This window comes from Myotis davidii, unplaced genomic scaffold (assembly GCF_000327345.1).
Source record: "Myotis davidii unplaced genomic scaffold, ASM32734v1 scaffold245, whole genome shotgun sequence".
In the NCBI taxonomy this organism is placed as follows: domain Eukaryota; kingdom Metazoa; phylum Chordata; class Mammalia; order Chiroptera; family Vespertilionidae; genus Myotis; species Myotis davidii.
Genome location: NW_006296225.1, coordinates 591,368 through 603,408, shown reverse-complemented (window position 1 = coordinate 603,408; position 12,041 = coordinate 591,368). Strand labels below are relative to the sequence as shown.

Sequence of the window (12,041 nt, the reverse complement as noted above, 5' to 3'; positions counted from 1 at the left end):
TTTCTTTTCTTTTTTCTTTATTGATGCAACAGTTCTCAACCTGTGGGTCGCGACCATCGGAAAACACATATAGCATATCAGGTATTTACATTACGATTCATAACAGTAGCAAAATTACAGTTATGAATTAGCAACTAAAATAATTTTATGGTTGGGGGTCAAAGGGTCCCGGTATTAGGAAGGTTGAGAACCACTGAAAATGTGTCCTTATCCCCTCATTGTTCTCCCCAACCCCCCAGTCCTGCCCTCACCCTCACCCCCTGTTGTCTGTGTCAATATGCTTATATGCATGCATACACTTTTTAAACAATGATTGAAATACCTGTTTTCATACCTGGGCTAATGGCAAATACCCTTAAGGGAGAGAAGAGTAATGAATGAGGTCAGTCCTACAATTGTGTCAGCCTTCTGCCTGGAGGAAACTTACAGATCGTTGTTCAGGTAATTGGTCGGAATTGAGGAGGTAAAAATGCAAGTTGGGGAGACTGAGGCAGCTGGAACCATAATGTAGAGCTCTGGACAGGATAAAATGTTATATAAAAAAAGAGCTTGAGAAAAATGTCTTGGGCCATCCTAGACCAGCTGCACAATGTGCTCTGAAAGGGGTGACATAACTCTGTGAGGCCAGCAAATAAACGGGAGCTGTAAGCTAAACCAATTCCACAACCCAAACTACAACCCAAAAAGGATGGGTATTTGTCTAAGCTCAATACAACCATTTTCCCCCAAAATTTTTGAAAACTGCAGTCACTGATCCCGAAGCTCAACAAACCTGAAGTAAGATGAACAGGAAGAAATTATAAAAGGATACATCACAACCAAATTGCTGAAAACCAATAATTGAAAGAAACCACATGGGGGGGAGGGAGGGCGGCGGGAAATACAGTATACCAGTATACAGAGATACAAAACTTCACTGAAGAGCAAATTTCTCAGAAACTAGACAAGCTAGAAGATGACAGAATGACATATTTAAAGGATTTGAGAAAAGGACAGCTAAAATCATATATTCAGCCAAATTATCTTTTAACGTAGCCTCGACTGTCCTGGCCAGTGTGGCTCAGTTGAATGAGCGTCATTCTGTGCACCAAAAGTTTGCCTGTTCGATTCCTATATTTTGTGATGCCACCAACTCAAGAGGTAGTTTCCAGGCCCTGTGGATTCTAATCATGTCTGTCTGGAAATGACACACATGAATTTATATCTGATCCCTTTGGCTAGCTGGGGTCCCATCACCTTACTTCACTGCTAGAGAAGGGGTCTAAAAATTATAGGGGGCACATGGATATTCAGCGAACAATTAGTGTCTCCAACACTGTCACTTGGTTTTGCATGATCTTGGCAAAGTATTCATCTTAATCTCATTTGCTTATCTATGATCTGAGACTAACTGATGAACTGGGTCAAGTGAGGTTTCGGTGTAAGAGACTCACAGAGGGCGGTCCTGGCTTCACTCCATAGGGCCGAATGAGCTTGTGCAACTTTTGAACTTTCCTCCGTCTGTTTATTGCTCTCTCACATGACAGTAGTACTACCGAAGAGTAAATACAATTTAAAAGTTTTGGTATACTGACTCGACTACAGAGTTAAGTGCTCAAAAACTGTTAGCTATCTTCATGATCGTGGTATAATTTTAACCTAACTAGTATTATTTACTGGCGTTCAAAGTTGTAGCAAGACAATCGAAAGTTATAATCCTATAAAAGTTAAGTGAGCCTATACATCTTGCTTTGTAAAAGCTCCCAATACTTTCAAAAGATTTGTTTTCTTTCTCTCTGGGATGTGTTATTTGAATCATATACCGGGTTTGTTGAATTTTCCTTAGGCCTTTAAAAAAAATAATGAAAGTATTCTGCACCTCATAATATGCAATAAATTGTTTGACTGCCTAGCCACCCAGTAAGGAAGTTGGACAAGGCAAAACTCGCAAACAGTAAGTGCTGTATGTTTACAGTGATCTTTGTCCTCCTAGTGTTTATTTCTGAACAGCCAATGAAACAACACAGGGAGCAGTGGAGTTTGTGTTCAGGGAGTTACATAACACTTTATGATAGGTCCAAACCTGGCTATGAAAGTTCTGTCTCTGAATATTTCAAAGTGTATTTGCTGTACTGGCAAGGAGAGCAGACAGGAAACAGCATGGGAAGAAAGACTATTTTGCTCCTGTTGGTGGGCATTTTCACGGCATATTATGGTTATACACCTCTCCCAGATAATATAGAGGAGCCATGGAAACTGATTGGGTTGACCTTCATATTAAACACCATATCAAATGTGGTAAGTATAGAATTTTATTGACTCAATATCTAACAGTTTAATCAGGAGAATATATCTGTTGTATTTCTTCTAACAACTTCTATTGTCTTGGACATTTTCGCTTTAAGTTGCTGATTTTAAAATTTTTCTTATATTTTAACTATTCCTTAAGGCCGACCACTAGCAGAATGAAAATGAAGGAAGTAGTCAAGTAGTTTTGATTCTAAATATTAAAGGACAAATTGTGTCAGCTGAGAAAAACAAAAAGTCTTCTTTTGAGTCATGGCATGAACACAGCCAGAAGGAAGCATGTTAAAGCATGAACTGCAGGAATGGTAGGACTGAGCAATACTCTGGTTAGTTACAACATTCTGTGCAATGATCTTGTATTCAGACATGAAAATGAATTCTTACTGAGATATTTGGAAACAGGTCGCTGGTAAAGGCCAGGGAAATGTGTGATGTCCAGTAGATGGTGAGCTGCTGAAGTGACCAAGCAACTGGCTGACTAGCTGTCCACCATGGCTGGTCCTCAAAGTCCTATGGTTCTTTCTGAGTGAAGCTCATTACCTAGAAATGAAACCATTAATTATCTTCTTTAATCCTCTAGGTAGCAATTTGTCTGTAGCAGAAAAAAAAAAAAAAAGATAATCCAAGGACAATTAGCCTGACTAATAAAACTCTTGGGTTTTATGGCTTTCCTTGCTTCTCCCCCTGCCACCACCTCCCCACCCCCCCACACACACTCCCTTTTTAAAGTTATTTTAACAATCTCTTTTGGCATTTAATATAGCTTTGAATAAGTGCAATGTATAACATAGGCACTATTTCTTAGCTTTGATCATCAGAAATTCAACTGTTATTTACTTCCTTAGCTGATAGAGCTTTGTATGACTAAGGTATAAGAAACGATTTTGTCCATACACTGAGCATATCAATTCCAGAGTTGGTCAAAATTTTCCCTCTTTATCATTTGAAATTTCAAATTTACGTCAAAAATTGTTTTGGGGATTTAGAGTCAGTATAAAGAGAGTAAACTGGTCTGAGATATTAATTTGCTGCTCTAATTCACAATACTTTACTAAAGGGAAGAGTCAAAGAAACTTTAAAACCCTAATTATTCAATTCAAACTGCAGAGATATGGGTGATAGTTTTAGCACACACTGGTGGCTTTTTGGTCTTCAGTTTTATGTTTGTCATACTTCCTAGTATAATCTAAAAACTTGTGGAATTATAAAGTCACATTAAAAATTTTATACTTTGTACTTTCTTGTACAACATTGCAATTTGTCTTCATAGCTAAATTCCTGTCCTTAAATGGCATAACTTAGTGCCATTCTCTATCACTTAAAAAATATTTGAAATAGTCTCATTCTTTCAGGATAAATGACTTGAGCCCAGTGATAAATGTTTTGAAAGATTGTCTTGTATTTTCTGTACTTTAATTTAAAGCCAGAAGGCCAACTAAATTGGCATAAACTACTTTTATGGGATAATTTTTGATACCTGATCTATGTCATAGGTTGTAGAAATTTTAAATTTATTTGCTAAAATTGAGTAAGTAAATGCTGTGACCTGCATCTCAACTTTCTGTGTTAACACTTAAAATCACTAATATGTATGTGATTTCTTCAAAATCACGCTGTTAATTGATTGGAGTGCTTGTGCAAAACACACTGGGCAACATGGGGAAGCATATATAACACTACTGGAGGCCCAGTGCACAAAAATTTGTGCACTTGCGGGGGCCCTCATCCTGGCCTGTGTCCTTTTGCAGTCTGGGACCCCTTTGGGGATGACCACTTGCTGGCTTAGGCCCACTCTTAGTGATATTGGGCCTAAGCTGGCAGTCAGACATCCCTCTGGCAGCCCAAGAGCCCTGGGGGGATGTCCACTTACCAGCAGGGAGCAGACCTAAGCTGCAGTCGGACATCCTTAGCGCTGCTGAGGAGGCAGGAGAGGCTCCCACCACCACTGCTGTACTGGCAGCCATCACGGGTGGGGACTGGCTGGTTTGCCGTAAAGGGTGTCCCAGATCAGGGTGGGGGTCTTGCGGGGGTGCCTGGCCATCCTGGATGAGTAGCTGATGGCTGTTTGCAGGCTGGCCACAGCCTCTTCAGGGTAGGGGTCCCCCCTGGGATGCCTGGCCAGCCTGGGTGAGGGGCTAAGGGCCATTTTCAGGCTTGCCACACCCCCTTCAGGGTGGGGATCCTGCTGGGGTGCCTGGCCAGTCTGGGGGAGTGACTGATGGCTGTTTGCAGTCTGGCCAAGCCCCCCAGCGGGGACCCTCGCCCCATGAGGGTGTGGCCATCTTGGGTGAGGGGCTGGTGGCTGTTTGCAGGCGGGCCACAGCCCCCAGCCAACCAAGCTCCAATTGGAGGCTGGCTGGAAGCAGGTCTCTAGGATTTATTTATCTTCTATAATTGAAACTTTGTTGCCTGGAGCAGAGGCCACAGCCGACCAGGGCAGGCAGGAAGTCGGCTTCCTCCATCGCCAGGGCAATCAAGCCTCCTGCTTGCTCCAGCTCGGTGGCTGCTGGCCACCATCTTGGTTGGGTTAATTTGCATATAGTCACTCTGATTGGCTGGTGGGCATGGCTTGGGGCATAGCAGAGGGGCAGTCAATTTGCATGTTCCTCTTTTTTTAGATTAGATAGAGATAAAGAGCACAGATGATGGTCCACTGGGGGTAGGAGTCTCCACCCCTTCTGTCACTGTAGAGAGGAGCAGGTAGAGGGCACCCTCATGCTGGGGCCTAGTCATCATGTGGAACTGTCTGTCTGGCTGGTGTGGCTGAGTGGTTGAGCGTCGACCTATGAACCAGGAGGTCATGGTACAATTCCTGGTCAGAGCACATGCCTAGGTTACTGGCTTGATCGCCAGTGTGGGGCTTGCATGAGGCAGCCAATCAATGATTCTCTCTTATCATTGATATTTCTATCTCTCTCTCCCTTTCTTTTCCTCTCTGAAATTAAATATATTTTTAAAATGTATTTCAAAGCTCATAATAAACTGAAGCCTAGATTTTTCCAAGTTGTAATATCTCAAGAAATCTTTAAATATCTTTTCTTTTTTTAATATGAGGCAAGTATTATGGTAAAGATTCTGAATCTCGAATATTTCTGTGTCATTCAGATACAGCTGTGGTAACAGGACACAGGGCTCGTGGGAGCACATATGCATGCGTCTGTGTTCATAAACAACACTGGCACCTGTTGTTTGTAACCTGGGATGGTGTTTGTTTTCTTTCTTTCCTTTTAGGCCCTGGTTGGTGAAGTCCTGGGAATCAACCATTACATGAACACTATGAATTTTTTTATGAGCTTTCCAAAGGTCCCACCCACATCTGATGAAACTGTCACTGTGATGGACACAACTTTCAGCAATGTTCCTGTCCGTGTATATGTACCAAAGCGAAAGTCAGAGGCCCTAAGAAGGGGCTTATTTTACATTCATGGTGGCGGTTTCTGTTTGGGGAGTGCTGGTAGGTACCCCTTGTTGCAAATTTTTCTTATCATATAGCATATATTTTATTAATATATTTACTCCGACATACCTTCAATGTCAGAGTAAATATATTAATAAAATATATGCCATATGATAAGCATCTATTAATTAATTATCACAGATAACAGAATACCTCAGCTGTCTGAAATTTCTTTAGTTGGAATTATGTTAGTTTAAAAAGTTACTTTAAATTTATTTCTCAAAGGAAATAAATATTCAAAGCTGTAGCAAATCTCAGGGAAGGAGAAAACTTTCATGAACATAGAAATTTATTATTAAGATTGTTAATTGCAAATAAGATGGAATGTTGTAATGAAAACCAAAATCAAATGAGTTGAAGAGTGGAGGAGAAGTGAGGAAATGAAGATGGCAATGGCAGTCTTTTAATAAATTTAGCCATGAAGGAATGATGACGTTTTAGATAGAAAAGAAGCACAGAATTGAGTAAGTGCACTTTATTTTTATTTTATGTAAAATATATGTACAGCTGGCAAGTGTGGCTCAGTTGTTTGGAAGGTCTTCCCGTGCACTGAAAGTTTGCCTGTTCAATTCCCTGTCAGGGCTCATACCCAGGTAATGAGTTTGACCCCTGCTGGGAGCACATATGAAAGGCAAGGAATCAATGTTTCTCTCATACATTGATGTTTCTCCCTCTCTTCCTCTCTCTCACTCTTTCTCTCTCTCTGTCCTTCTCTTCCCCTATCTTTAAAATCAGTAAAAACAAACATATGCTTGGGTGAGGATTAACAAGAATTAAAATGCACATTTTAATTTATTTTATGCACTCACTTCCTACATTTCTACAAATATATCTAAAATATATCATTTTATTATATGCAATATAAATTTTATATCTTATATAAAGTTTACATATTATATATTTATGTTTAAATACATATTTTATATTTATATATGGAAGGTCTATGAACATGTTTCTAAGCTGAAGTTAGACAGAGCAAGGGCTCTAGACCAGCGGTTCTCAACCTTTGGGTCGCGACCTCTTTGGCAGTTGAACGACCCTTTCACAGGGGTCACCTAAGACCATCCTGCATATCAGTTATTTACATTACGATTCATATCAGTAGCAACATTACAGTTATGAAATAGCAATGAAAATAATTGTATGGTTGGGTCACAACATGAGGAACTGTATTTAAAGGGCCAGAAGGTTGAGAACCACTGCAGACTGAAGGGTCCCTGGCTGGATTCTGGTCAAGGGAATGTACCTTGGTTACAGGCTCAATCCCCAGTAGGGGGCAGGCAAATGGCAGCTGATCAGTGTTTCTGGATGTTTCTAACTCTCTATTCCTCCCCCTTCCTCTCTATAAAAATCAATAAAAATATATTTTCAAAAATAAAAGAAAAAGGTAGCAGTAAATAGAAGTGTGTTGAAATGTGGGAGGAGGCACGGGAGGACGGGATGAAGTTTGCCTGACCTATAGGATGTGGAAGGGAACTGGACTCCCTACAAAGGGGAGTATTGACACCACACACAGGGAGGAACCTAACTTTCTCTGTTATGCTTTCTCTCTGTTTTCAGGAGGAAAAAAAAAAGAGGTATCGATGAGTACTGATGTAGATTAGAAATGTAAATTGGATCAGTAAAGGGTGTGATCCTAATATTGTCTATAAATTCAGGCAGTGACGTCATCAGCTGGCAATGAAGTGATGTTTTTAGGACTAAATCTGAGAAAAAAAAATCTGACTGTGCCACTATGTCATGCCTCAGTTAGTTTCCATGAGTTCCTGCTGCCCAAAGCAGTCCCTTAAAAAATCTTTCCATCCACGTTCCCCTAAAGAGTTGGGAGCATGCTACCCTAGCCGGTTTTGCTCAGTGGATAGAGCATAGGCCTGCGGACCAACGAAGCCTGGGTTTGATTCCCATCAAGAGCCCATACCTTGGTTGCAGGCTCCTCCCAGCCTGGGGCCTGGTGGGTGTATGTGCAGGAGGCAACCAATTGTGTTTCTGTGACATCAATGTTTCTCTCTGTCTTTCCCCCTCTTTTCCACTCTCCCTAAAAATCAAAGGGAAAATATCCTCGAGTGAGGATTAACAAGAACAAAAAAGAGTGGGAGCATGCTTACCAAGGCAAAAAAACTAAATAAGAGTAAGTTCTGAAGCAAAATAGTATTTGCCTGATGCTTTCTCTTTCAGTATTAAAGAAAATTATACTAAAAATGTGTGTCCTAATCCAAAATACAAGCATGAGTTTGTATAGGAAATGTTAAATAAAAGTTTAAAATTTAGTGTGTATTTTACATTTGAAGACTATTCAGCACCCAACTTAGTAAACATCACAAGAGAATATCTACTCTTCTTTTTATGGTCCACAGGATGTACCTTTTGTGACAACTTTATATCCTGATATTTCCAGTCAGTACTTTATGATCTCTCCCTCCTCTTGTTACTGGCAAATCCTATTTTATTTTCTTAAGTTTTCCTTATGTGCCTAAGGAAGCACTTTTCCAAACACAGTAGCAAACATGTGTGAGCTCTCCTCACCCCATCCATATAGATGGCCAAAATAACCCCAGAAAACACATATCTTCTCATCTGCCTTGGAAATATGAATGCCAACATCAGGTCTCAGCTCTCCCCATTTCCTTTTACTCTTCTTTAACATGCTATGGCAAATTTTATGAAATCTAATACTATTCCACAGAGCACTCTCTCTACCCCTCCATTAAAGCAACTAGTATATTGCTTTTAGTTTACATGCTTGACCTTCCCAGCTCCTGTCTCCAGTAGGCTGTGACCTCCTGAAAGTCAGGGAGGTATATCTATGTTTATTCATTCAACACCTAACACGTGCTGATTGACGAGAGCACAGTTTAATCTTGAGAAGAGTGAAATTGCTTAAATTATACAGTGTAAAATGTGGGGAAGAACAAGAAACCTGACAATGTGCATGTCACAGGATCACTGAGCAAGAGAATTCATGTTCTGGAGCTGTGATGAAATAGTAGAAATATTTTTCCAAAACATTTTCATGAGGAATGAGATGTCGTAATAGGCTTTTTGCTGGGGGGAAAAAATGTCTGTCAATTTATTTGTCAGTTTCTGATTTTCTTTTTGTTTATTTCAGCTCAGTATTCTTATGATGTGCTGTCAAGACGAACAGCTAATAGACTTGATGCTGTTGTCATTTCAACCAAGTAAGAGCACCGTTGGTTGGTTTGGGTTTTGGCCAGGTGCCTTATAGAGTGAGATGTTTTCCGATGTTCTGATCATCCCATGGTTATGCCAGGTGTGTTTCAAATGGAAATCAGAGGATGAGAATAGAGAAAGTGAGCTTGGGCATGACCAGAAAAGAGACTGAGCGAAACGAGTTGGAGAGGTGGGGCAAGTGGGGATCAAAAAACAGGCTGTCAAGAAATTGTTAGAATACAATTAAAATGTTAAATTTTATTAACTAATGACCTTTGTTGGATTTCTCCCCTACTCTTAGCAGAGTGAATAAGGAGCGCTTCAGAGACAGAGAATCAGGCTCAAAATTTGGTTCTAGAATTTACTGAGTGACTGTGACAGTTAAATCTCATATTAACTCCATTTTCTCATATGTAAACGGGGATTCATATAATATTTCCTATGTCATAAAGTTATTTTGAAAATCAAATAATAATAAAGTATGTGTAAAGCAATTAGTATAGTATATTTTGTGGTATAATTCTTCATCAAAAGCAAGTAGTCACTAAATAACCTGGGAATACAAGCACAGTCTATTCTAAAAAGCATTCTAGATCAATAATCAATAATAGAAAATGAAAAAAAACACATAGTAATGACTGCATGCCAACTTGATCATTAGGTTAAGTTGGAATAAAATTGTTTAATATTTGTTTAATATTTTTTGGTTAGTAAAAAAGTATAATGATTACAAAGAAAACAACATTCTGGAAGAAGTTTAGGTATTTATCATCTGGGATTTTTTTCCTTAATCTCCATCCAAGTTTTGCATTCAGGCCTCTACTCATGCAAAAATGACATTTGTGAAAGTTTTCATATCCAGCATTATCATTAGGATTAAGTCTGGCTTTAGATTCATTGTAATTCAAAATATGTTTGCTAAAGAAAAAATTTTACTTTTGATTTTAAGGCAAAAGCATGCACACAAATGGGTACGTGTGCACACCACACACACACACATACATTCATTTTTATTATAAATATTGACTTAAAATTGTTTTTCTACCCACAGCTATAGACTAGCACCTAAATACCACTTTCCAAATCAATTTGAAGATGTGTATAATGCATTAAAGTGGTTCTTACGCAAAGATATTCTTAAAGGCTATGGTGTAGATCCCAAAAGAATTGGTATTTCTGGAGACAGTGCTGGAGGGAATTTAGCTGCAGCAGTGACTCAACAGGTATGTTGCTTAGATTTATTTTTAAAAATATCCTACACTTAAATTTATTTATTTAAAACATTAAAATATTAATGCAAATGTGTTATATTAATACATTAGAGATACATAGAAATCATCTCAGAGAAGATTAATATATCTAGTACCTCTAATCCTACCTCCTGCCATATTTAAAAAAATAAAATGATAAAATCTTCTTTCTACTGTAGATCATTGGTTTAAACCTAATTGGTATGGTCAGGTAAGTACCACGGTGTTTGTTATATTAGGAGATTGCACCTGTGAAATCAATCAGTGACACGAATCACCATGACCAGAGAATCAGATGATTTCAGTATTCTTTAGTGGAGTATGATAAAATGTGCATGAAAACTGTTACCAGAATAACAAAGTTGCCTATGGACAAAAAAGTTAGCAGGTTCATAAATACTCTTCACTTGCAGAAGGAACTATACTTTTCATATATCAATTAATACACTATTTCTATGACATTTAGCTAAAACTAGACACCTATTAACTATCAATTTAATGTGGTAATAATTAATTAGAATTAGTCTAATAGATTATGAGTAAAATTGCTTTGGATACTGGTTTATCTAACCAAAGAAATAAATTCAACACTGATGGCTTGGAAGCAATGTTCCTATAGAGAAAAAAAATGCTAATTTTTCTACAAATAAATGTCTACAATTTAATTATAATCATAAATATTGCACAAAAGTTTATCGTGCTACAAAACAAACTTTGCTGTTGTTTTTATTGTTTATTTTAATATATATTTTAAAGTATATAAATTTTGGCTATTGGTAGTTTTAGGATAATCATCTTGTTCTCAACAAAAGAAAAGATACCAAAAATTATGTGCCCATAGCCTACACAGGGATGCACCTGTGTGCCCAGCTCAGGTGACTTGGGAGGCTGAGCCACTAGGTCCTACAGGACATCTATTGCACATGGCCACTTTACCAATTCCAGGAGATATAACAGCTCTACCTAATACATAGAAACAAACATAGGGAAACAGCCAAAATGGGAGACAAAGAAACATCACAAATGAAATAACAGAAGAAATCTCCAGAAAAAGAATTAAATTAAATGGAAGCAAGCAAACTATAAGATAGAGAGTTTGAAACAATAGTTATATGGATGCTCAATGATTTAATAAGAGCTTCAAGAGACTTAGTGGGAATTTCAAGGACCTTAGTGAGAATTTCAAAGACATGAAAAAGAACCAGTCAAAAATTAAGCATTCACTAACTGAAATAAAGAATAATTTACATGGATTCAACAGTAGAGTAGAGGATTCCAAGAACCAAATCAGTGATTTGGAATATAAGGAAGCAAAAAACACCCAAGTAGAAGAGAAAAAGTAATCCAAAAATAAGAAGGTAGTGTAAGGAGCCTCTGGGGCAACTTTAAGCATACCAACATTTGTATTATGTGGGTGCAAGAAGGAGAAGAGAAAGAGCAAGATATTGAAAACGTATTTGAAGAAATAATGACAGAAAACTTCCCCTAGCTGGTGAAAGAAATAGACTAATAAATCCTGGAAGACCAAACAAGATGAACCCAAAGAGGCCCACACCAAGACACATCATAACTAAAATGTCAAGGGCAAAGAGAGAATATTAAAAGCAATGAAAGAAAAAGCAGTTAGCTACCTACATGGGAGTGCCCATACAACTGTCAGCTGATTTCTCAACAGAAACTATGCAGGCCAGAAGGAAGTAGCAAGAAATATTCAATGTGGTAAATAGCAAGGACCTATGACCAAGATTACTCTACCCAGCAAAGCTATCATTTAGAATTGAAGGTCAGATAAAGAGCTTCACAGATAAGAGAAAGCTAAAGGAGCTCATCACCACCAAACCAGTATTACATAAAATGAAATGTTGAATGGTATTTTTGAA

The 12,041-nt window shown here is 38.4% G+C and overlaps 1 protein-coding gene across 1 annotated transcript in view; it reads left to right on the top strand.

The window, feature by feature from the left end:
• Positions 1–2,000: 2,000 nt before the first annotated feature.
• Positions 2,001–12,041, top strand: part of AADAC (arylacetamide deacetylase) — a 14,153-nt gene continuing 4,112 nt past the window's right edge. The window contains exons 1-4 of the mRNA XM_006771133.2: positions 2,001–2,277; positions 5,518–5,740; positions 8,850–8,919; positions 9,963–10,134. Of these exons, the coding sequence (XP_006771196.1) occupies positions 2,140–2,277; positions 5,518–5,740; positions 8,850–8,919; positions 9,963–10,134 (603 nt within the window). The 5' untranslated portion in view covers positions 2,001–2,139. The remainder of the gene's footprint in view (positions 2,278–5,517; positions 5,741–8,849; positions 8,920–9,962; positions 10,135–12,041) is intronic.